The sequence below is a fragment of the Alosa sapidissima genome, chromosome 17 (genome assembly GCF_018492685.1).
Source record: "Alosa sapidissima isolate fAloSap1 chromosome 17, fAloSap1.pri, whole genome shotgun sequence".
Lineage (NCBI taxonomy): Eukaryota > Metazoa > Chordata > Actinopteri > Clupeiformes > Clupeidae > Alosa > Alosa sapidissima.
The window spans coordinates 7,310,082-7,335,224 of NC_055973.1; the positions used below are offsets into that span (position 1 = coordinate 7,310,082).

General features: G+C 45.0%; 1 protein-coding gene across 2 annotated transcripts in view; it reads right to left on the reverse strand.

Annotated features, from left to right (window-relative positions):
- Positions 1 to 25,143, reverse strand: part of rttn (rotatin) — a 58,900-nt gene extending 33,757 nt beyond the window's left edge. For both annotated transcript variants that reach the window (XM_042067269.1, XM_042067270.1), the window contains exons 1-27: positions 24,993 to 25,143; positions 24,241 to 24,428; positions 23,911 to 24,112; positions 23,627 to 23,704; positions 23,328 to 23,418; positions 22,269 to 22,383; positions 21,254 to 21,401; positions 20,368 to 20,539; positions 19,345 to 19,541; positions 18,317 to 18,432; positions 17,073 to 17,240; positions 16,466 to 16,678; positions 16,116 to 16,228; positions 15,424 to 15,550; positions 15,213 to 15,338; positions 14,781 to 14,897; positions 14,145 to 14,284; positions 13,347 to 13,518; positions 12,744 to 12,843; positions 12,262 to 12,350; positions 9,961 to 10,078; positions 7,849 to 7,948; positions 6,793 to 6,864; positions 5,973 to 6,164; positions 4,033 to 4,272; positions 3,121 to 3,277; positions 1,255 to 1,454 (exon numbers count right to left, since the gene is read on the reverse strand). In XM_042067269.1, the coding sequence (XP_041923203.1) occupies positions 1,255 to 1,454; positions 3,121 to 3,277; positions 4,033 to 4,272; positions 5,973 to 6,164; positions 6,793 to 6,864; positions 7,849 to 7,948; positions 9,961 to 10,078; positions 12,262 to 12,350; positions 12,744 to 12,843; positions 13,347 to 13,518; positions 14,145 to 14,284; positions 14,781 to 14,897; positions 15,213 to 15,338; positions 15,424 to 15,550; positions 16,116 to 16,228; positions 16,466 to 16,678; positions 17,073 to 17,240; positions 18,317 to 18,432; positions 19,345 to 19,541; positions 20,368 to 20,539; positions 21,254 to 21,401; positions 22,269 to 22,383; positions 23,328 to 23,418; positions 23,627 to 23,704; positions 23,911 to 24,112; positions 24,241 to 24,428; positions 24,993 to 25,023 (3,782 nt within the window). In that variant the 5' untranslated portion in view covers positions 25,024 to 25,143. The remainder of the gene's footprint in view (positions 1 to 1,254; positions 1,455 to 3,120; positions 3,278 to 4,032; positions 4,273 to 5,972; positions 6,165 to 6,792; positions 6,865 to 7,848; positions 7,949 to 9,960; positions 10,079 to 12,261; positions 12,351 to 12,743; positions 12,844 to 13,346; positions 13,519 to 14,144; positions 14,285 to 14,780; positions 14,898 to 15,212; positions 15,339 to 15,423; positions 15,551 to 16,115; positions 16,229 to 16,465; positions 16,679 to 17,072; positions 17,241 to 18,316; positions 18,433 to 19,344; positions 19,542 to 20,367; positions 20,540 to 21,253; positions 21,402 to 22,268; positions 22,384 to 23,327; positions 23,419 to 23,626; positions 23,705 to 23,910; positions 24,113 to 24,240; positions 24,429 to 24,992) is intronic.

Here is a 25,143-nt window from a genome sequence, read left to right on the forward strand (position 1 = left end):
TGAGGTAAGGAAAGAGCAGTCTTCCAGAAACAAAAACGTTTTTTACGTTTATCAAACTCGTCAGACTAAACGCTTCCGTGCCTTTCATATCGGGATGTCAATGTTTTAGATTATTTTTGCCCCCGTAACGTACGACTGGCAGTGTGTGCTCTGACGTGTGGGGTTCTGCAAGTCTAAAAAAACTTTAATTCGGCTCCACAGGCAGTTTGAAAAATGAGTTAACGATATCCCTTCTTCACCAACGAATAATAGGAGCATCGCATCAAAGATATTAATGCTTCCGAGGCCTGCAGTTACTTAGACAGAGCCTCAAATGGAGCTCTAATTGGATTCTGATTAAACCAGCGTTGTCATGATGTATCGCTACGAGTTGGGCTGCTTTTCTACGCAGGCAGAAAGCAGGGAGTTCGTCCAGAGAGCGCCTGCTGCTGTTGGGTTTGGGAGGAAATGGATGAGCATGGGGCAGATGGGTTCGTGCATCTTGTCGACAGTGGAGATTCCTGAGAGCCGTTTCTCCTGAACGCCGGTGCTGTGGGCGTCGGTTTGTCCTTGCTGCAGTCACCGGGATCAAACAAATGAGTGGCCCACTGAACACACCCACAAGTGGTACCTCCCTCCCGTCTTCAACGCGCTCTGCATACCAATGGACCCCAGGTAACACAGAGAAGCAAAATAAAAAGAGGTATCCTGTACTAGTGTGTGTGTGTGTGTGTGTGTGTGTGTGTGTGTGTGTGTGTGTGTGTGTGTGTGTGTGTGTGTGAGAGAGTGAGTGAGTGGGAGACAAAGAGAGAGAGAGAGAGAGAGAGAGAGAGAGAGAGAGAGCAAGAGAGAGAGAGAGAATGTTTGTGTGATAAAGTGGCAGAGAAAAAGTGAAATAGAGCAACAGGGCAATAGAAAGAGACAGAGAGAGAGAGAGAGAGAGAGAGAGAGAGAGAGAGAGAGAGAGAGAGAGAGAGACAAGAGACAGAGATTACAGTACAATAGAGAGATAGAGAACAAGCAGGAAAGACTGAGATAGAATGAGAAAAAGAGAGAAATATACAGAGAGAAGCAGACAGAGGAAGAGGTAGCCGGTGAGGGTGAAAAAGGGTGTAGCGAAGAAAACTTTCTCCAAATGAGCTCTGCTCTCCTCTCCTGCTCTCCGTACATGACTCAGACAACCCCACGATTCTATATATGGATCCCCACAGAGGTGACGGTGTGTGTGTGTGTGTGTGTGTGTGTGTGTGTGTGTGTGTGTGTGTGTTTTGTTACCTGTCACAGGTGTGCTGGAGGAGCTGCATGAGGGTGATGAGGAGGCCTGTCATCTCCCTCTGAAGACGCTGGGACACCAGGGCCCGAGTCTCCTCCTCTCCCTCCTCATCTGCACGAGTGTTTGGGGGTGGGTGGGTGTGGGGCTGTGTGTGTGATGAAGACTCAGAGTGCAGGAGAAGGTTCAACAAGGTGCTGGGCTCCTGCAGGAGGTGACATTGACACACACACACACACACACACACACACACACACACACACACACACACACACACACACACACACACACACACACACACACACACACACACAGTCACACAACAATGCATAATACACGAATATATACGCAGAGACAATGGCATACAAGTGCCCAGACACACAAATATGAGACAGGGCATAGTGGCATAGGCTTAATGATATGAACTGTCAATCATCTCACAAACATTTGTGGGTCTGTTCATGTATGTATGTGTATGTGTGCGCGCGCGTGTGTGCATTTGTCTCTGTACGTTTCTGCACAATTTTGTGCCTGCGCATGTGTGTGTTTGTGTGTCTAAGTATGTGTGTATTTCTGTATGTGTGTGTGGGTGTATGTGTATGAGTGCACACACCAAAGAAAGACAGCATCAAACCAAACCAATCAGAATCCTCACTTGTCCTGGTCTCTTAAGGAGACAGCAGTTTCCACACTGTTACATATAGCAATGCACATGTAGCTACACAAACATGCATGTACGCTTGTGTTTCTTTCACACTACCACCCACACCTCCTCACACACACACACACACACACACACACACACACACACACACACACACACACACGCAGATGTTTAAGCAACACTTGAGAAATGACAGGGGGAAACATGCAAAGTCTAATCAGCATAATCCCTGCCAGGCATCTCCAGCACCTGTGTCTATGCTCCTGCTCTTGCACATGTGTTAGCTGTGCTCTGCACACACTAATGAGGCAGGGTGAGACTCATTACACCCCGCCATAAACACACGAGAGAGAGCTAGAGAGAGAGAGAGAGGGAGGAATTAACTTCACAGGGAAATGAAAACAGAGACAACATAGAGTAGTGACAATAAATAAATTAGAGAGGAAATAACAAAACAAAAGGAAAAAAGAAAACAAAACCGTAAACATGGCTCTTTCTTTTCTGTTGTAATGGGACATTAATGTGCTTGCATGGTTTGGCGCCGTGATTTATTCCCCCTGCGTATTAAATAAACAGTCTCTGCTGCTTGGGAGAGGTGGGTATAAAAACCTAAACCCAATTACAGTAGCAGACTGGGCGTTTTATTGTTCTAGGATGGCGGGGAGTGCTCAGAGTAATCAAAAAAGCACACCGGACGAATGCTCCTCACGTCGGAGTGCGAGGACTGTCAATTGTGGGGGATGCGCGGGGGGGGCGCAGCTGGGGATGCGATGCAGAGTAAAGGCCCTATCAGATACGAAGCAGTGTGCGTAAATGGCATCCACCACAGCGTGCCGTGGTTAAAGTTCAACAATATTGACAGTGTCAGTGGTTTGAGATCAAGCTAGCTGTATGCTTTGATGAATGTAACAACAAAACATTGTGGTGTAGTGTTATCCATTCGACATAATAAGGTTTCAGAGCGCAGTGATGCCGGTTGTTCAGAAACAAAGCGATTGACACTGCGCTGGCTACTGGGATTAGCCCAAAATAGTATTTGTCAAAATAGTATTGGTAGTCGTGATTAAGGTTCAACAATAGCGAACTCTGGTGTGAGAGCACAGACTATCATTGTGTGGTGCAAGCCACAGAAGATGACAGAGCTTCAGAGGGTTTCAGAGCGCAGTGATGGCTTGATGATGTGAATGGTATCTGAAGGCCCCTTCACCTGTTTGAGGAGGAGCTGGAGGATCCAGCGGAGGTCAGGGTCGTCTGAGTGCGAGGCAGACTCGGGCTGGTGCTGGCTGAAGAAGGCGTTGAGGAAGGCCACGATCTCCCCCAGAAGCCGCTCGTCCTCAGCACACGCCGGCTGCACCTGCAGAAACCTGCCGGGTGGAATTTAGAACCCACATTACACTTGATCTTCTCATTTAGAACCCACGTTACATGATCTGCCGATAGGGCACCAGCATAAAGTGAATTTTACAATTCATATGAAGTGATTTTAATTACTGAGTATTAATGAACACCTAATTAATAAACTTAATACTATACATCATATAAGATATTTTATATGCTTTCACAATATGTTCCTCAGGTAATGTTTTAACTGTTCTTCACTGTTTACTATACTGTAATAAATCCATTAATTAACTTGGTTTCACTGCTTTGTTAGCATAGCGATGGATCGTATTAGGTCTAATATAGACATAGGCTACCCCCTTTATCTGTTCTGATATATGCTAACATGAGCAGTGCCAAACTGTATAATATACTGCAAGTTAAAGATCTATAGACAGAGCAGTGTGGCCAAATCGATCACTCCAGAGTAACCACCAGACTAACAGCCAACATCTTTACATAATGGTCTACTCTATTCTGATTTCTGCATTTCAAAGCTACTCAAGAATCATAAGAAAGAAAATGTCTTCCTTAGAGGAGTTAACCCCTTTACATCTATTCTGATGTACGCCACAAGACCTCTGACAAACAATATATTGCAACTAAAAAATCTATGCACATAACAGTGTGGTCATATGTTTAAATAATATCCCTAAAGAAGAATAAAAAAAATAGCCTAGCGCTGACCCACAAGCCCACCACTGGTTCTGGGACCCAGTCCAGGTCAGGAGTTGCTCACCTCTCCAGGGCCTGTTGCCAGCTGAGGCCCCTGAGCAGGGCCGGGCTGTTGTGGGCCCCCTGTTTGAGGGCCAGCTGGTCGGTCAGCAGGTACAGCCTCATCCTGGCCAGGGCTAGCCCTGCCTGACCGTGGCAGCCGGCGGTCAGCACGGCCTGGACGCAGTCCTGCAGTCCCTGCCTGATGTGACTGACCCTCAGCAGAACGGCCTGGGTAGCTGACAATACCAGGTCGCCATGGAACCTGAAGGGAACAAGGAACGATGATGATGACTGATCAGGAAGTGATCATGCTGAGAAGAAATGATATCTCTCTGAAGATGGGAAGAAGTGACTATTCTTTCTGTGTATTTTTTGCGCTTTTCCCCCACATGCCTAACATGACCAAGCCAAAGGACGATACCCTATGGCGCCCAATAATAATAATAATAATAATAATAATAATAATAATACGTTTGATGCAGTTAAAAGTGCTTTACATTTGGAACATTTAACACAATGGCTATGCTTTGCTAGGAGAATGTCTGTCTGGAGGTATCTTACCCAGGTATGTCACTAAGCCACTTACTTGCACCACCCCCATATTATATTTTGCAATGGAACCTTTAAGGAACAGGAAAGATTATGGAGCAAGATCAGAAGGGACCAACGTAACAATATTGACCTTCTTCTAAGGAGGGTTTTTTTCGACCATGAAACCTCAAAGGGGAAGGAAAGAAGACAGTCCAGCATCAGAAAGGCCACAACATTGATCACAATATTTATCTCTATCGGTGCTTTTCTTATTTCCACCATGGAGCTATCAAGGAAGAGCAAAGATGATGATGGATAGATCAAATCCTTGACCTCTTTCTGTGTGGGTTCTTTTCAAGATGGTAGACTGATCAGCAGTGGCGGAAAGAAATGACCTCTTTCTCTATAAATGTTTTCTTTGCCTTTATTTTGTTTTCGTTTGTCGTTTTGCTTTGTTTTGTTAAACCTTTTTTGTCAGACACCTGAGTGAGCTGACGTGGGCGCTTTTGGAAAACTTCCTATGGAAGACAGACAGACTCTGGTAGCCTCTAGACTCTTTGGCTTCTCTTTTCCTCAAACACACAAACACAAACACACACACACACACACACACACACACACACAGCACACACACAGCACAAAAATACAATTCATCATGAAAGAGACAGACAAGCTTTCCACCAGAGAATTTCGCTCTGTGTTTAAAAACATTCAGCTGCAAAATAAAAACAATGGCGTCTGCAGTGGCAGCAGCTTCCATGAATAAGACAGGAAAAAAGTGGAGGGGGAAAAAAAAGACAATCTAGTTCAAAGACATGTCTCCTGAACTTTTAGTGCGCAGTGGGAGACAATAACAAAAAAATAAGTGCCTCTCTAACGAAGGAGGCCTCCGTGCTTCACACAGCAGGGAAAAAAAGGAAGTGTGAGAGGAAAAAATAAGACCCACTTTCACTCACTCCGCAGTTAATGACTTTTGACAGGAAACAATGGCTAACGTGTAGAGACCTTCTGAGTCTGGAGAGCTCTCGGCTTAATTGCATTAAAGAGTGAATGCTAGTGAGGCCCATTTGTTTATATTACGTCACATCAGAGGCAAATGAAGACAGATTAGCAGCAGATGCTGCTCTTATGAGGCTTCTCCCTGGCGACGGCTCATTTAAACACGCTGGGAGACTTGGTTAACTTTGGGAAGGCCCCTGCGGAAGGACACATGATCCGACGAGGACAAGAGGACACAGGAGTGGCCGAGTTGGGAAAGTGGACTGTGGCGTGTGACCAGAGTGTTGACCAGTACATGTCCTCCTTACAAATATGATACACCCGAAGATGCATAGTCTGGTGGTAACACAAACCCAGAGATACATACAGTACATACATACACAAACACAATCACTAGCAAGTGTATGTGACACACAGGCCGGTGTGTCTTACTTGGGAACATCGCTCCCATTTCCCCTCAGCTCCTCCAGGAGGTTATCTATCCCAGAATGCCACGCTCTGTTCCAGGCCAGCTGCAGCATGTGCCAGGCCGGCTTCAGGCTCACCAGGTCAGCATAGGGGGGTAGCACACAGCAGTAGGGACTGACCACGTGATGAGACGCAGGTTGGAATGGGAGATTGTACCTGAGGGAGGACAGACACCAGGCCAGTCAGTCCAGGTACTGTGCAGACTTCTAGCTCAACAGGTAGAGAAGACTGCTTACATTATATAGGTCACTGCTTTGTGCTCACATGCGGATAACATGTATACCGTACTTTACACATTTTTCCTAAATATCCTTTGGTCTCTATCTCTCTGTCCAGCCATCCATCTATAATCTAGCCATCTACCCAGGTACACTGTTCTGAGAAATGGATAAAAGCATTAATAACACCTCCTCAACTCAAACTACACGTCATCAGATTCCCCCTCTCGAGACTACAACGTCATTATCACCGTAAAAACAACTAATCTAATGGATGCATAAAACACTTTTATATCTCTTCTGGTTGTATTCTAAAAAAAGATGATGAGACATACAGATATGGTCATCATAACATTGCTAAAACAACAAATTGAATTGTTGCTCAAGACTTTTGCACAGCACTGTATATGACTATGTTTTTAGTGCAAAAGTACCAAACGCTATTTGGATTGCCTATGTGTAAATAAATTAATGTTCAGGAAGTCTGTGTGTCTAGGTTCAGCAGACATATCCTCTACCAGCAGTAGCAGCGGAATGAGATATTATGGGATGGGGGGGGGTGTTACCTGCGGATGACAGAGACAGGGAGAGAAAACGAAGACAGGCTTGTCTCAGGACTGCCATCTGCTCTGTCCGTCCTGATGAAGACGAGGTGACAACAACAAACAAACAAATAAACAAACAACTAAATTAGTATCTGAGCTTTCCAGTGCCAAAGCCACATCTCATATTGCCAACACTTTGCGTCAGCTGACAGGCTGTACTGAACAAAGGAGGAGATGGCTTTTTCACACACTCACACACACACACACTCACACACAGAAACCTGTTCACCGTTCATCACCACATTCTACCGTTTTTAAGTACATCCGCAATTAATCTTCAAAGGCATGACTATCACTACACTGATGAAACACTTGTATCTCTATATCTCCCACTTCGGGCATTTTACTGATGAAATGCTTTGAGACTATGTTGAATACAGTGGCAGATCGATGGACTTTCTAGTCTTTGGTTTGTTTTTCTTGCTCCAACATGGAGACACTAGTAATTGATTGCAAACTATTTGTTGAGAGAATCTAAGCACTCTTTGTCTAAGATTTCAGGTGTTCGCTTCAAGTTATTGACAGGGACTGTCTCAAGTTTCAATCTGTGTCTGTCAAAACTGCACTGAGGCAATGCTGCCTTTAATGGAGTCTTCCTGACTGAATGCAGCACTGCAGCTCAGAGGAATATGGCAGAATGACAAGGGCACGGCTTTAGCTGCCAACACACAGAAACTTTGATTAAACGGATCCACTGGGGGAAAACGAGAGAAATACACAGATGATTTGGACAAGAACTAAAAAGTAAAACACTGCCAAATGTTACAGAACTCAGAATTCTCCCACTTGCTTTCGCTCCTCTTCTTTCGTCCAATATTCCTTGAAATAAAAGTGTGAATTGACTTGCAAAATCAAGACTGAATGGTTTCAATCAATTTCTTTTTACATGTGAGTGTGAGTATGCAAGTGTGTGTGTGTACTGTATGTGTGTGTGTGTGTGTGTCTGCCTGCGCCAGTGTTGTGAGAGTGCGTGAACATGTGTGTCTGGATGATAAATGGCAAAGTGCAGGCGCTTACCACACATCCACGGTGGCGATTTCATCAAAGAGCAGTAAGGCCATGAGAGCGGCCACCTCCACCACGCCTCCCTCGCCGCCCTCCCTCAGAATCAACGAGGCTGCGACCACATCGTGCAATCACACACACAGAGACACACAACAGGAAGACAAACGACAACACTCTCAAGTAAATGGCAACCAATCAAAGGCAATATCCTCTTTTCACACACATATACAGGCTCACACACACACAGACTCCTACACACACACACACACGCACACACACGCACACACACGCACACACACGCACACTCTCTCACACACACACACACACACACACACACACACACACACACACACACACACACACACACACACACACACACACACACACAAACACACACACACACACACACACACACACACACACACACACACACACACACACACACACACTCACACACACAGTCTTTCTTCACTATTCTTCCTCAGGTGGTTGAGAGCGGGGCTATAAATCCAGAGTCCTCAGAGGCAGCTCGACGTGATTCTCTAAAAGGCCTGGAGGAGGAAAGGCTTCTCAAGGGGCAGGCTTTCCAATGTAGTGGGAAGCGTTCTCCAGGGGGGTCATTGACTGCCTCGAGTGGGACACAGGTGTTACCTGGAGTGGACGGCACGGAAGCCTGGTACTCCCGAGAGCAAAACATTTGCTCAAACACAGATGTTTCATTGCTCTCAAATAACGACAGAATGAGCGCCACTTTCATCCAGTCCAGGGGGAATAACATACGCCATCACAGTCATCAAAGTCACCCTGTTCAGGCTAAACACGGCCTACAAAAATAGGCGGGCAGTTTTGTTTGTGCCGATTGTCAAAGGCATTAAGAGATCTGTCATTGATCCAATTTTCCACCCCGGTCCCATTGATCCAATCTGATCCATATGTGCGGAGGATAAATTTGTTGCCAGAGCTCAACCTGGAAGCTGCGGAGGGTGCGTGCATATTCCAAACGGCCAGATGGAAACATAATGTAATCTGTCTGCAATCGGCCCACTTAGATATGAGGGATAATGCGAACAGAACACAACACAACAGAATGTCAGGCAATAGACGGCACTGCACTGGAAATTACATTTACTTACTTTCCATCCTCTTACCTACTTTCTGCTTTCCTCGTCACCGTCTTTGAGGTTGTCTTTGAAATTTTGCTTCTCATATACTTAAGCATAAGCATAAGTATATATACTCTTTTGATCCCGTGAGGGAAATTTGGTCTCTGCATTTATCCCAATCCGTGAATTAGTGAAACACACTCAGCACACAGTGAACACACAGTGAGGTGAAGCACACACTAATCCCGGCGCAGTGAGCTGTCTGCAACAACAGCGGCGCTTGGGGAGCAGTGAGGGGTTAGGTGCCTTGCTCAAGGGCACTTCAGCCGTGCCTACTGCTCGGGGATCGAACCGGCAACCCTCCGGTTACAAGTCCGAAGCGCTAACCAGTAGGCCACGGCTGCCCACTTATGCACCATTTCAACATTACTCAAAATCTGCATCCATTCATACCTATGTATACTAGTTTGATGATATAGCAAGGTAGGTATTTCTAAGGGTATGTTTGTGTTGGTATGACTCTCACTGTGAGAGCTTTGGGTGCAGTAGGATTTCCCACTGAGTGTCTGTGTGTATCTTTGAGTGACTCCAGACAGTGTTGTTATCGGCCTCCCTCTAAACCTCTCTCTACCCTTCTATTATGAGTATAAATGCAATGGTGGGAAATGTGCAAATGACTGCGTGTGAGTGAAACAAACAGGTGTACCCATCAGTCTACCTTTATTTACTTGTCTACAGTCATTTCCGTTGTATAAGCCGCAGGACTGTGTTTTATGCAAGTTAAAAGAAACAAAACCATACTAATACCATATTAACTGCCCCCGTGTATTAACCTCCTAGCTGAAGACATTTTGCAAAATCAATGTATAAGCCGCGGCTAACAGTTGGGAACCCACGGTATATATTATTTATTCATCCATATGCCTCTACATATGATTTTGGATAACTGAGTGTCTGACATCTGACATTGTATGTGTGGCCATGTGAAAGTGTGTGTGTGTGTTGTTTCAGTGCAGCCTACCTCTGAGCAGAGTGAGCAGGAGGGGGGGCTTCTGCGCCAGGCTGTGGCGCAGGGTGGGGTCTGCATACACCAGCTTCCTCAGCACCGACAGGCTCGGCTCCAGCAGGCAGTCTGTGTTCTGCCCACCCACACACACGCGCGCACACACACGCACACACACACACACACACACACACACACACACACACACACACACACACATACATATTACTGGCACAGGTATAAGAGGCGTGGCGAGTGTGTGTGTGTGTGTGTGTTTACTCATACTGTAACTGGCAGGTATGAAAGGTACCGTGGGTTAATGCTTACACCACCCATGGGTGACCACCCATGCGTCACACTTAGCTTTGTGTGTTTTGGAGTTTGTGTATATTAGAGCAATATGTTACTAGAGGGCATTTCTCAACACATTGTTTGGGACAAATGCTACAAAGGTGTTGTTGGATAAGCTGCTTTGACAAGAGGCAAAGGCCACCACAACAACAGAGGTCAGCATTTATAAGGCTCACTGTAAAAATCAGAGTTCATATTGTGAATCTGAAACCAGGCTGTGGATGGTCATTTATGCAAAACTATATATCGGAACTCCCCCTATTACCGTCGGTCCCGTATTTCCACCGTCTTGCGTGTATGTGTCACTTAATATCAATTTCTATACAAACCAAGACAGCAGACTCCTAAAGAAACGCAACCACCCACACCATACTGTAGGTGTATCTAAATTAGCTATGTACCAAAAATGACATTTTAACGTGACTCAAAGAGCTGTAGACAGTGTTGTAAGGCTGCGTGTACACAACCGCTTGGAGCTCCAGTGGAATTTTAATTTCACAACGAGAATTCTCGGTCTAACTGTTCATGTGCCGTTGAAACGGTGTAAATAGGCGACCCATCAGGCCAGCACTATAACTCCGAGCGTGGTAAACAAAATCGGATATTTCAGGCAGTAAATGCTCCCGTTAACAAACAAACCAGATTTTGTTCAAATCTACACACCTATGGCTACTGAAAAATGTCAGGTTAATTTAGCAAATGTTATTTTGAAGTGTTAAAAAACATTGTTGTTTTAGAATTTCTGAACAAAAGTGGTGATAATTGGGGGTGTTACGATAGCTTTCAATTGTAAAATGTAAATGTAAATGTAAATCAGGATTCTCGGCCAAGTATACTTGTGGCGCTCCAGTGGCACTCGGGGAGCAGTGAGTGATTAGGTGCCTTAGGTGCTCAAGGGCACTTCAGCTGTTCCCACTGGTCGGGGATCGAACCGGCAACCCTTCAGTTCCAAGCCCGAAGCCCTAACCAGTAGGCTAGAACTGCCCCAATTGCTATTTTAGTAACTATGCCACCGCTCCAAATGGTATATTCCTCTCCGTGTTAACCAGAACATACGAAGAACATTCGAAGATTGCTGCCAAGCTATTCTGTGACAGAGATTTATGCAATATCATGTCATGCTTTGTGTTGCTTTGACAGATGTCAACCAAAAACAGTACAGAACTATGCTTCTGTGACGACAGAGCAGCCACAACAGCCCCACACGTGCATGCACACGCACAAACACACGCACCCTCTTGACTAATATAAAACCTAATTTTTCCCTGAGCAATTATATGTGGCTGGGGTTGTATCACGATCACAGCCAACCACTGACATGCTAAACGAGTGAAAAGACAGGCGTTAATCAGTGCTAAAAAATCAAATGAAATACACCCGACTTGTTATGCAGTGCGACCCCCAAACATGGCTCATTTCAGCAAGGCCTGTGTCTCACATCTTTTTAATTAGCGGTACTCACTTTTCTCCCTCTCGTTCTTTTTCCTTGTTATGAATGGAACATAATTATCAGGCAAGGCCTGGGGAGGCACTCCTTAGACAAGAGGTGACAAATTAAGAGTCTGACACCATTAACTCCCATTACGCTTGCCCTGACATGGAGAAAGTGCCTGCAGCCAGCAAGAAAAATACAAGTTTTTGTAAAGAGGTTTTTGTTTGTGTTGTTGTTTTTTGTTTTGTTTTTTCTCAACCGCTTGGCATCCTTCGACCTAAATCCCAAGCCGTGATGGAAAGATTGCTCAGCGCAGCAAATTGGAATGAAATTACTGTTTTGCTTACACCCTAAACAAGTGAGTGCATGGACGCTTTTTTCGTTTGAGTAATGTGAGACTATGCAAACACATGGCTCGCAGACTTCACCCCACAGCTGGTGGGATGGGTTTTATATTTCAGCAAAAAAAAAAAAAGGTAATGAAATAAAAACTAAATTAGATAAACAAAACAAACAGAGAAGCTATCCAGTTGTACCTTCATGGCGTTGTTCACAATGTCACTGATGACGCTGATCACTTTCTCGACAATTCCGAGGCTCTTCAGTGCTGCATGCATCGCTGTGTCTGGAAACACAAGAACATTGCCTCTCAATGTACAAAACATTATGAGACCTTGTTAACTTTTATTTTCTTAATGAGAATGCTGTGGCGTGGTGCAGCAGCGGTAGCATAGCCACACAACAATCGTTCAGCCAAGGTTCAACTCCCAAACTTATCGTTTTGAGTATGTGCCTGCTGTGTCTACTAAACATCATGATCCTTTGACCTTTACATTTAATATGAAAAATTCTAACTAAAAAAACACTTACTTTAACTGCACACACTTACTAAACTTCCATACTGTAACTGTGGCTCTAGTTAGAGTAGTGAGGCACTGGGCTGATTACTATAGGTGGATACAGACTGGAGGTGTGTTTTGGGGGATATTGTTAGGGGGTGGTGGTACTAGTATCTTACCCTGTAGGATGACCACCAGCTGCTCTACGGCAGACCTCCTGAGAACCAGGTCAACCGTCTCAGAGGTGAAGATGTTGTACAGCTTGTTCACAGAGTCCACCTGGGAATAGGGCAACACATAAGCATATACTGTAAAGAGTACACTGTATTGCAAACCCCTTTAAAAGAGGGAAGTATGCAAGTATGCACCTGTGGGTGTGAGAAGACCAAATACAGTACAATGCTCACATTTGAGTAAGTAATATGCATGTATGCATTAATGTACCCATACCTCTCACCTAGTTAATGAGAGCATGAGAGAGGGCTGTGGTTCAGTCTGGTCATCATCTGGTATTGGCACCTGATAGTAAGCAATGGTACCACAAGGGCCCCAAAGTCTATTCTGTGACCGGTCAGTCACTCAAGGCCTCTGGCATGGCCACTCTGTCCGGTCAATCCTTTACAAAACAGACTCTGCAGCTTCTACTGGTGGTACTAGCCAGTGCTAAGTATATGTTGCAAGCACTCACAGGAATGAACAGTTTGAGCTACAACTTGTGGAGACTACAGCGGGGGGTGGGGGTGGAGGGTCAGACAGGGAGCTGACCGTGTATCTGTGTTTACCTTGAGGAAGGACTTGTCGGTGGTGTCGAGCCGGAGGTCCACGGCCAGGCTGAGCAGGTAGAGGGAGGGCAGCTGGGACATGGCGCTGCTCTCCAGGGCAGGGCGAGAGCTGCTGGCCCCGTCAGCACCCGTCAGGTGGGGGATCAGGTGCTGCACTGCTGCTGCTCGCGCTCTGAACACAAACACACACACACACACAATCATCATCGGTCACCATAGAGCCAACATGAAGAACCATTTGATGTAGAACGCTTCTTAAGTTTCCATCTATTTTCTGATATCAGCATTTTTATTATCAATATGACTATATAATCATAATTAACGTTCCAGCTCCACTAAGTGTTCAGACCGGATTTCTGGCATGTCAGAAATTTTTGTTGTTTGTCTTTGCAGTGTGAGCAGTCAAACGTACAGTATGAGCACAACAATCGCACCAGACTGAAACGTGTACTGTGCCTGGCTTTAAACCAACATTTTGGAGTGTTGACTGTGCTCCAATGTATGGCTCACTAGCCTACAGTATTCAAATCATTCATCAGTGGGTTGAGATTCTACCCATTCATGGGAGTTACTGCCAGATCAATGCCAGTCTGCGCTGAGAGTGAGAGGGATGACAAACATTTATGGACGCCATGGGAGGCCTCTCACACCCGCATATTAAACTTAATTAAAGTGTTTCTGTCTAGTAATGAACTTGGCAACACACACACACACACACACACATGCACAGACACACACACTCACTAATACACACACACACACACAAATGCACGGGCACAAACAGACACACACACTCACGCCTGGTGCTTGGAGAACAGCAGTCGGAGTGCAGCACGTAGCTTGGCGGCATGTGAACTCATCCCAACGCTTGCCTCGCCTGATGGTTCACTTATCAGCAGGATACAGTTTCCCAAGGCATCATCACTGCCGGCATAACTCTAGAACACACACACACACACACACACACACACACACAAAGACTTGATTTAGAGTGTCTCCCAACAACAGAGGTCCACAGAGAGCTGGCTGAGCTCGACATTGAATAAATATGCATAGAGGGGTGTGCAGAAGTGCTTCTCTGCATCTCCTCTGTAATGACGGTCCAATTACAGAGAACACTTGGAAAAATGTAATCAATTTTGATGACCTTTCTGTTTTATTGAGAATTTTTTTTATGCCCCCCTCCCCCATTTGTATTACCAGCGCTCAATCTAACCCAGTCTGTATTTATGAACTTTATACAAGCAAGGTTTGCATTACTTATTTAATTGGAGAACACAGATAAACATACTGCTTAAAACTAAAATGTAGTATCTCTACATCCTTGCAAGACAGTTATACAATATCTGCTAATGCCTACATTAGAAATGTTAGATCTCCCCTCCTCCTGCAAAGCTGGCATACACCAGGCGCTTGACTGGAGGCAGCACCTACCTGTAAGACGGGGATGACCGGGTAAAGAGCCTCATTAAGTTTGCTCCAAGTCGCGGCTGTCATCATTAATCTCCCTTTGAGCAGGTACAAGAGGATATCCTTGGCAGCTGACTTCACCTGTGGGCGGCACATAAACCAAATTGATGGCCGCGTGAATGGCGCTCTCAGGTGCTCCGTCATCCATTACTGACGTGCCAGAGCGCCTTACGCACAGCACAACATATGTGTGGCATCTACCAATGTCAAATATTGGCTTAGCGTGTCCTCGACATGTATTACATTAGAAAATGCCTGCGTCGTCTTTTTTTTTTTTTTTTCAAACACAAAGCATAAAGAATCCTTCAATGTGTCCTTGTTTACAAGGCATGTCATAGTCATGTGCGTCATGTCATCGCAGACACTTTGGGGGGATGTAGAGTGCGGCGATGATACCTTCCCTGCTTGGTCCTGAAGGCCGAATGTGCAGATCTCGTAAAGGACTCGGGCATGGAGGACAAAATGGACGCCGCTGCTCACCGACGACACAGGCTTCGCCACGTTCTGAACTCCAAGGCACTCCTGTGAGATTGACATCAACAGTCCCTTATAGCCTTCTGCTTGGTTAATGTAAGGACATTTGAATAGGATGGCTCAGCAGAGTTACCTTGACAATGTTGAGGGTCCAGGTGTAACATTCCGTCTTGACAGGTAGTAGGGGGTGAGATAGGAGCTTCAGGTAAACCTCCTGACTTTGAGATCGGAGCATGGGGCTGGCCTGGGCAAACTTCCACCTGTGGGACACGTTCAAAGCCACATTTACTTACTTGCTCTCATCCAAAGTGACTTAACTGCGCAAGCAATGGCACATACATCAATAGCAATTTGCACTCCGGGAGAAAAAGTGGCATGGCAATGTGGTTGTAGCTGTGCTTGTAATCAAATATTTCTTTCCGCAGAGAGGACGGTGATGGGCACTTGTTCGATTGCCTGTCTCTTTTCGTTCTTTAATGATGAGCCAAAATCAATTAGTAGAGATGGCAATCAATACAAGGCATATCATATTCTCTCCACTGATGCAAAGTTGACTTCGCAATGACAAAATTAACTAACAAATTGATACTACAATTTGAAGGCTTCATTCCTTATTTTCCTATTGACAAACAGGACTTTTAATATTGAAGTATTATGCTATTGTTGAGAACACAGGAATTTGTTTGTTTGTTTTGACAGAGGTTTGTGACATCACCCTCTAGCAGTCTGAGTAATCAGAGATAACCTGGGTACATTGTTGCCACAAAGTGCTGTCCAGTTTCCACAACACAGGCCACCTTTCACCTCAAAGCCATTGTCTCTTACAGGTAGGAGCAGATCTGCACCGTCTCCTTCACCACAGGTAGGTGCTGATGGTAGGGAAGGCCGTCCACTGCTTGCTCAGCAAGTTCCAACAGCTCCAACCAATTCTTCTCTCCCTACAAGTCCAATCCATAAACAAATAAAAACAATTATAATGTGAGCCCATCAGTAAATAAGAAGTTGTAACATTACACTCTAAAAAGTAAAGACTGGCGCAAACGATCGATACTAACATGCATTTCAAGTCTCTCCCCCACCGCGATGCCTTCGATTTGCTATTGATTGAATTAATTATTAATCTTGCCCTCCTGCTGAGCATTAAGAGGCTGGGGGACGGGAGGCAGTTTAATTACCTCCGCTTCAGCCTCCTTCAAGAAGGCACAGGTGGCCTCCATGCTGTGGGCAGCCCAGGACACGCGGCGAAACAGGCCGTGGCTGTCAGGGCTGGCCAGCTCCAGGTACGCCCCTGCGGACTCATGGGTACTGGGGAAGGCCTCGGCAAAGGGCGAGTCCAGGCACAGGAAGAAAATTGTCACCACTAGGTTCTCCGGAAGGTTCTTGTTAGCCTGCGTCAGGAGTGTGCCAAAGCAAAAGAAGAAAAAAAAAAAGCTGACAAACAGTCATCCACACACTGTATCAGTACAAATATCAGTTCAAATGAGGACACAAAGAATTGATGGACAGAGGTCTAGAGCTAATTTGGAAAAAGGTGAGCTAACTCAGTATGAAATGCAGGCAAACTGAACCAACTGAAAGGGAACTTAAAACAATACTTTAGAGAAAAAACATAAAAAACATAAACAAGATTATTGAAAAATAAATTGAATCAAGAAATAGGGATATTCACCAAAGTAAACTCTGAAATGGTCTGGATTTTTGTAACACTATTTCCTCAGCAAATGTTTGAGTTTATGTCTGTCTATCACACACACACACACACACACACACACACACACACACCTTCTCCACAGGTATGAGAGTTTGCAGCAGACGGATCGTGAAGACAGCGGTGCTCGTGTAGGTCATCCTGTGGAACACCAGTGATGCCTCCTGCTCCTCGGACATTTGGCTGTTGCGATAGCACAAGATGTCCGCCAAACCCTCCATGCATCCTTGGATCTTCTCCTTCTGGAGTAACAGAAGAAACGCTGAAGTTCTAATCATTCCACCCAAATCAGGCCAAGCTCTCAGATGTTTCAATGACAGCAGTCAGACAGCAGGGGGCAGTAAAAGCACTGTGCATTACCACAGGAAACTTTCTCTAAGATGACAGAACACTTTTCAGGGGAGACGGCAGTGCCGTGAGCGTGCATAAAACACTGATGATGAGCAAGACGCATCGTGAAAAATACATAAATCTCCAAACAACGGAAGGCATTCTTATTACGCAGCACTTCTATAGTGGATACAGCACTAGCTACGAGCACAGACACAAGTATTACCCCACTTCAATCTCTCAACACTTGGAGTTGGAGTCTACGCTACCAGCTATTTACACAAGACACGACTCTACTAGGGCAGTAGCATACTGGAATAGTATACTCCTATCCTCCTGGTAGACTTCTAAAGATACAGCTGATTAGAATGGCACTGGACAAGTTCCCTTAGTAGTGGTCCAGCGTGGCTGTTTGTGTATATGGACAAAGATGGGAGCACTTGTTATGTAGCTACCTGAAAAAGTATGCAGATCTTGTGGTGGGATTATATAAAGGGAGAGGAAAGAAAAACTGGAAAGAGGTACGACATCAGGTGTTTTTTTCACACGCGCTAACAGACATCAGGCCGTGACGCAGACGTGGGCAGAGGGGCTCGGTGGGAAGAGAAAAAGGAGAGAGAGAGAGAGAGAAATGGAGAGAGGAGAGGAAAGAGAGAGAGTTAGAGTTAGAGTAGGAGGATGAGAAAGAGAGTGTGAGAGAGTAAGGCTAGAGGAGGAAGAGAGAAGAGACAAGATAGAGGGGAGGGAAGGGAGAAAAAGAGGGGGGGGGGGGGGGGGGGGGGAGCTTGTGAACAAGCGACGGAGAGAGGGAGGAAAAAGATGGGAGGAAGAAAGAAACAAGATAGACAGAGAGAGGGAGAAGGAGGGAGAGATGAAAAGAGAAACAAACTGAGAGAGTAGCAACTGAGAGGGAGAGAGAAAGAGGGGGACCGAGGGAGAGGGAGAGAGGGAGGCAGCGGGGGAGAGACGGAGGGCTAAAGAGACTTGCCAGTTCCAGAGCGGTGAGGCTGAGCTCGTCCCACAGCTCCTCAGACACGCTGTCTTGAAGCAGGGGCAGCACGGCGGACAACAGCTCCAGGGTCCTCTGGAACACGCGCACACTCTCTGCAGCACAGGAGTGCAGACAGACATCAGCACAAGAGCATCATACAGACCTCTCAAACACACACACACACACACGATTAAAAAACACACATAATATCAGTATACAACCCACCCACACACACACACCCACACACCCACAAGTCTGAGGTGAAAATACGATAACAGATGAACTAACATCAACATACAAAAAACCAAACACACACATACATACAGTATATCAACAATACCCACAACAGACATATGACAGGCATATGAAACTGATACAGCTATAATCACATGCACATGCCCATGTGTGTATGCCTCTTGCAGCCTAGGCTGTTGCGACATGCACAGACACACAGATAAACATACACGCAGAATTTGAATGTGAAAGCTGTGATACGAGACACGAGAGAAGGACACACAGAGAGACACAAACATACAGGCAAATGACTCAAAGTACTTCCATATGCATGTTTGAGCAGATTTAACCAGACACAAATGGACACTACAAGCATAAAGACTCTAACGCACACATTTACACTCACAGTGATAGGAGACCAGAAGTGCAGGAGAGTGAGAAAGAATACACAGAAGCATCTGGTCTGGCTAGGCCTCATGCACACACACACTCACTCACTCGCACACAAACACAACCAAGCAGGCACAACCACACACACACACACACACTCTCTCTCTCTCTCTGATAAGAATGTACAAACACATACAGAACAAACAAATACACAAACTCTGCATACACATACAAACACACACACACACATATAAACTCTCACAAGAGTGCACACGTGCGCGTGCGCACACGCACACGCGCGGGCCCAAGGAGTGGCCTGGGGAATGAGAAAGGAAGAGCCACTCAGCACGTCTCAGCAGGTCTGTTCCTCCCCTCCCCCCTGCTCCCAGTCGCCTCCTCACCGGTCCTGAGGAGAGGCAGCGCGTGCTCCAGGGCCGCCACGCTGAACTGGGCCAGGCTCCACTGCTGCACCTGCAGCTCCAGCGCCTCCTCCTGGACCTCCAGCTCCGGCTGCTCCGGCGGGCCCCCGGGGACCTGGGGGGACTGCAGGGGAGGCCCCGGGGAAGCGCTGCCCCCTCCCTGAGACCCACTGCTGCCGCTGCAACCAGAGGGAACGCTTAAGGGCACGAGGCAGAAAGAAAAGGCGTAAGAGATGTAATACACGGCTCCGCAGAGCGTGACGAGAGGGTTGGGGTTCTCAATTGGACTACAAATAAAATGAATTCAGTCTATAAATGTGGAAGGAGGGAAAAGCCTTCCACCTAATCCTGTAGCTCTGCCAGTGGAGAAGATCACAGTTTTGCACCCCAGGGCCAAGCCAGAAATATAAAATGAGAGGAAGAAATATAAAATGACCAAATTTTACATTTACTTACTTAGCAGAAGCTTTTATTGGCTCAGTACAGTAAAGCCATGGGATTGCCTACATAAAATAGGCTTTAAGAATAACAATCACAAAGTACAATAAAGGCCTACGCACACGGCCGGCAACAGGACTGCGATTTATGGCAGGCGACCGGCAAAATGGAATAGAATCTATTGAAGTGAATGGTGCGACGCACACAGCAAGTGGAACGACAGGGCGACTGTCGCCGTCGCTCGACCCTTTTCTATTTTTCAGGGCGATTTTGATACGTCATAATAGAAAACAGCTGTCTGGCCACTGAATCGATGGGTGATCGCGTCACCAGCAGTGTGTGTAGTAAAGCGATTACCGAATTTCACATTCGCGTTTGACTATCATATTAAGTGCTGCTATACTGTAAGTGCTACAAATGCCAATTGTGCACACAATCTTTTCCTACATTAACTCAAAACTAACCTGTCCATTTTGGCTTCAAGCATCTTATTTAACATAAACTGACCAGATCATTTTCAAGATCCTGTTTTACTTTACTGGGCAAAGATGGCAGAAGGGCTCTGACCTTGAGGAGGCCGCATCTCCGTCCTGGCCATCTCCGCGGACTCTTTGCCCGGTGCGACCCAACGCCGACGGCCTCGGGGAACCACTACGCTCCGGCGATGAGGCCACCGAGCCCCGTTGTGTCCCTCGTACTTCTTGGGAGTACGACACTGAGGAGTTCTGAGACACAGGATCTGAAATGTAGAATACAGCAGAAATAATTCGACAATGTGTTGTGTTCCATTTATTGCTCAGCTGCCAGAGTACCTGGGAGAACAGCACCAAGATCATACTTTAATTTCCCACTAAAAAAAAAACACTCTATTCACAGAAATGTACTACAGTCTTTACCGTCAGTCACTTTGGATAAAAAGCATCTGCTAAATGAATAAATGCACAGTTCACAGATGGCATGAGGCTGGCATAAGTGCATCTAGATTTCATCAAAGGAAATGTACAAGTAAGAAAAAAGTTTCTGGCAAAGGACAAATCAATTTGAACCAACTTTTCATCCACCAAGACATCTGACAAACTGAACCAATAGTGACAGAATGATTTTCCATCAGCTTTTCCTCACTATCAAGTGAGACCTCTCCAATTCTCCCAGGAGTAAATTTAACTTATGCAAACCTTGTTTCTTATGAATTAAATATACCAGAATTTCTCACTTCCCACTGACGCATGCAAAGGCAAGCTTGTGCTTTTCTGGTTACATTGAGAGCAGACTTAGACAGAGAGAGAGAGAGAGAGAGAGAGAGAGAGAGAGAGAGAGAGAGAGAGAAAAGAGAGGGATGTAGAGTAAGAGTGCATGAGTGAGGTAGTGTGTGAGACTGAGACTGAGGGAGTGTGGAAGTGTGGAAGTCTGACTGAAGGAGTGTGTGAAAGTGCAGCCGACAGCTGGGATGTACCTTGCTTGGCTGAGCAGAAGCCAGGGTCTCTGTGGAAGCGCAGGCGGCTCCTTAGGTTGCAGCAGAGCTGCCGCAGACAAGCCAGAGCCTGAAGTGTCAGGTAACTAGCCTCACTCTCTGCACTCAGGCTCAGCAGCGACAGCAGGCTCTAGAGACCAACCAGGAAGGAAGAGAGAAAATCAAACGTGGGTGGTCAAGGATGCACATCAGCGCAGACTCCCCAACATCAAAGTCACTGAGCTGCGAACCCACAAGATTATGCTAACAAATACTCATGCTTAAATTAAAATAAACAATTACATAAACAAGGCTTAACAGCAAGGGCTGGTGAGAAACCACTCGCAGCATGTGTGTCTTACCGACTCCATTCATAAATAAGATAATACACTAAATACAAGGGCAAGCAAAATTGAATTATCAAGGATATAATGCCCTCTGGCGGGAGTGAAATCCTAACTTTAAATCCAAGTCATTCCATTCCACTAATTGGTTCTATCGAACATAAGGAAAACTTACAAAAAATAAAAACAAACAACAACAAAACAATAGGCAACGAGACCATATGCAGACACAAACAGGTGTCTTACTTATAGGGGTGTGCAATATTGACAAAACAATTTATTAGAGCAGACTGTTAATCTCACAGAAGACTGAGATCTCACACGGAGCATAAACTCGGGGTTCGCTAACTACGTTGTTGGTGCTTCGTTTTACGTGTAGGGACCCTGAGCAAGTTACTGACGAGGTTTGGTGCTGTTTTTAACAATATTACTGGTTAAAAAATGCTATTTGGGAAGTGTTTGGCTCACTGCCCCTGCTAATCCACGGTCACTGCCCCTGCTAATCCACTGTTTGCGATTTGGGGCTATAGCATATACCGGGCCAAGCTCTGTAGTGGTTGATCAACGAAAAATACTGTCTCCACCGCTTATTTGATGTGTTTTAATTAGCTTTAGCTTGCACATCTTTAAACTACAAGCTATTATCGTAAACAATATTGCACAACCCTACTTACTTGCACTATACTTGGCCGCTGCAGGAATATCTCAGCAGGAAAGTCCTGCATGATGACATCTCGGAGAAGTTCACAAGTGGTGCATACTGAGCCTGGGTCGTTCTTTCGTAGGGAGCTGTAAGAAAAGATCAAGCATGCATTTAGTCATGATTGTGCACACCATTCCACAGGTAAGAAGGTGCAATCCCACTCTTATCAGCTATGAAATTTACAAAGTTTATTCTGGCCAGGAGTCTCCAACACAGAGGTTGAACAGTTCAGCATCATTCATCCACATGTATGAAGTAATACAGTTTTTCTCAATCGTTTTGATACCTGTGTCAACTCTGACATCACGTTCTCAAAACACCCGTGTATGAACAAAAGCACGAGCATTTTTGCTATGTCTGTTCCATTACTTTCTAATTTTTCTGGTACCAGAAAAAAACTGTGAAAAGACTAAATGTACTGAATAAAAAAATAATTTATTCATTCCTCCCAAGATGTAACTGTCATTGACATGTAAGACATGCAGCAAACACCCAGCAAGATACTGTACATTTCATTGAACTACAACTTTCATCGAAATAGATCTACAGTACACCTTTTGTACTGTTTTCCAAATAGGCAATACAGTACTTTGTCTAAATGTGCATTAGATCCATAATTGCAAATAGCAACACAGACATCTCTTATGTATAATGAATGATTGCTGATTGAAGAATTGTGCAAAGGAGTTTCACACAGGTGTATCAGAGATTCAGACATATGCAAGGAATCTATACCACCTGTGAAAAGATGTTTTCCTTTTGTTTAGCATGGGAAAACCAATAGAGTTTGGGGGTTTTGAATGACACCTGTGTTAACTGTTTTGCAAAGGGTGTGAGAAATGTGTGAACCCAATGACAATGTGTGAACACATTTGCAAGAGATGACTTTTGCTGTGCAAAGAAAGTAGTCATGAAGACCAAATGGATTCCAGTTTACTTAAGCAGGTAAAAGCAATCGAGAAAAACTGTAAATGTGCAAACTATTTCATTGGTCATAGAATATCTCTTGCTAGAGTGTGAATGTATTCACCTTTCACTTGATGATAAGATGTGTCTGTCCGTAGGTGTTAGAGACAGCCAAGGAAACACCGAAAACTTAAGACACCTGATTGCTTTGCTTGCTGTTCATTGTTTTGGGAAAACACAAACAGGGCATTGTGGAATGACAATTATTCTTAGATAACTCAAACAAGGCACAACACAAGGCAATTATCTCTCATATATCCTGCTGGACACAAGGCACAAGGTCTATGAAATAATAGTATTTTAACAAAAAAAATCTGCTTGAATAATTAATGCATTTCATTACGAAGCAAACAGCAGGGGTACCTGTTCCTTGTTGAGGAGGAATATCTAATTGATTGGGCCTGCTTCTCTGGAAGTACCCTCTTGCAAGACACTCCTCCTCTGAGAGAGAAAATAAGAGCTTCAGATCAAAAGCAAATGGAGGAAATTACTACCTGCATCCCCCACTAAATATTTATCTCTTCAGTGTGACAACAGTGTGCACGGTTAAGCCTTTGAGGGATTTGTCACAATGGAAAATACAAATGATCAGTCCAAATAATAGCAGCATTAGATAGAAACAGGAGATTAACTATTACTTTACATACCCATTTGAACAGCAGTCGAGGTAAATTGTTGTTCATAATCGCTAGTCAGAGCACTGGAGACCTGTGGTATCTTGGGGAGATGGAACAGCTGATCGATGATGCTGTCGATGATGGCCTGCAGCTCTTTCTCAACACTGGGCGAGAGCTGGGTTAGAAACTCTACTGCCCCTACATCCATAAGCATGTGGGCAGCTGTCGAGTGCTTTAGACAACGATAAAACGGACAGAGCTGAATTTTTGCTTATCTATCCACCAACTGGGAAAGTCATTCAAATGCTAGACTGTAACTGGTTAAACATGGAGACTAAGTTACAAATTATGAGACAATACCTTGGATAAAATGCTGAGCAACTGAAGAACCTCTTCTTGCAATGGCACCTCAGGGAAATTAAACCACTCAAGAAGGAAAACAAACAGTGTTCGCTCTTGGACAAGATCAGAAACTGAGATGAGGCCATGATCCAATTTGCTCTTGATGTTTTTGAGAGCTCGGACTCTGATTTCTACCAAAGAATGACCTGTTGAAAGCACATTACTCATCAGTGAATAATATTGCACTAGGCTGCATAAATATATTGCCTACAGTCACGTTACTCTCCAAACAGCAAGGCAGTTGAAGATCATGTAGATGATATGAATCTTCCATAGCTTGTTAACTTGTTGATCACAGAACCCAGCATCATATTATCGTGTAGGCTCAAACGTCATTCCGCGAACATAGCAGACACCTAAGTTTTGACAGCTAGAACGACAGCATCGATTTAGATCATTGGTTAAGTTAACTGGCAATTAACGTTAACGTTAAATTTAGCAAACAACCGAGGGGAATATAAACAACGTTACCTTGCACCGTTAGACCCAAACCAGACTTAGCTATAGTATTTGTAGTTGTCTACGAAGAGCAACCTTAACTCAGACATCATAATGACCTTGCCAAACTTTTATTTTCACCTTACTCTTAACTTGTATGCAAGCTAACCTAGCTATGGCTAACGTTTAGTGTTGTCTCAGTTATCGACAGTGTTATTCACCTGGACTAGCGAGTGCTACGAGCTCAAAGAGGAGCAAACTGCTTCGCTTACCTAATTTTTTAATAAGTGCTGATAAATCCATAGTCCCTCTGTAATACGACAAAAACGGTTCAAATGCCGTGCACTTGTGTTTTCAGTTACTTCATTGTCAACTCCAACTGCCCGGGGTTTGTTTTCAACAACCGCGCCATTGCTACATGAG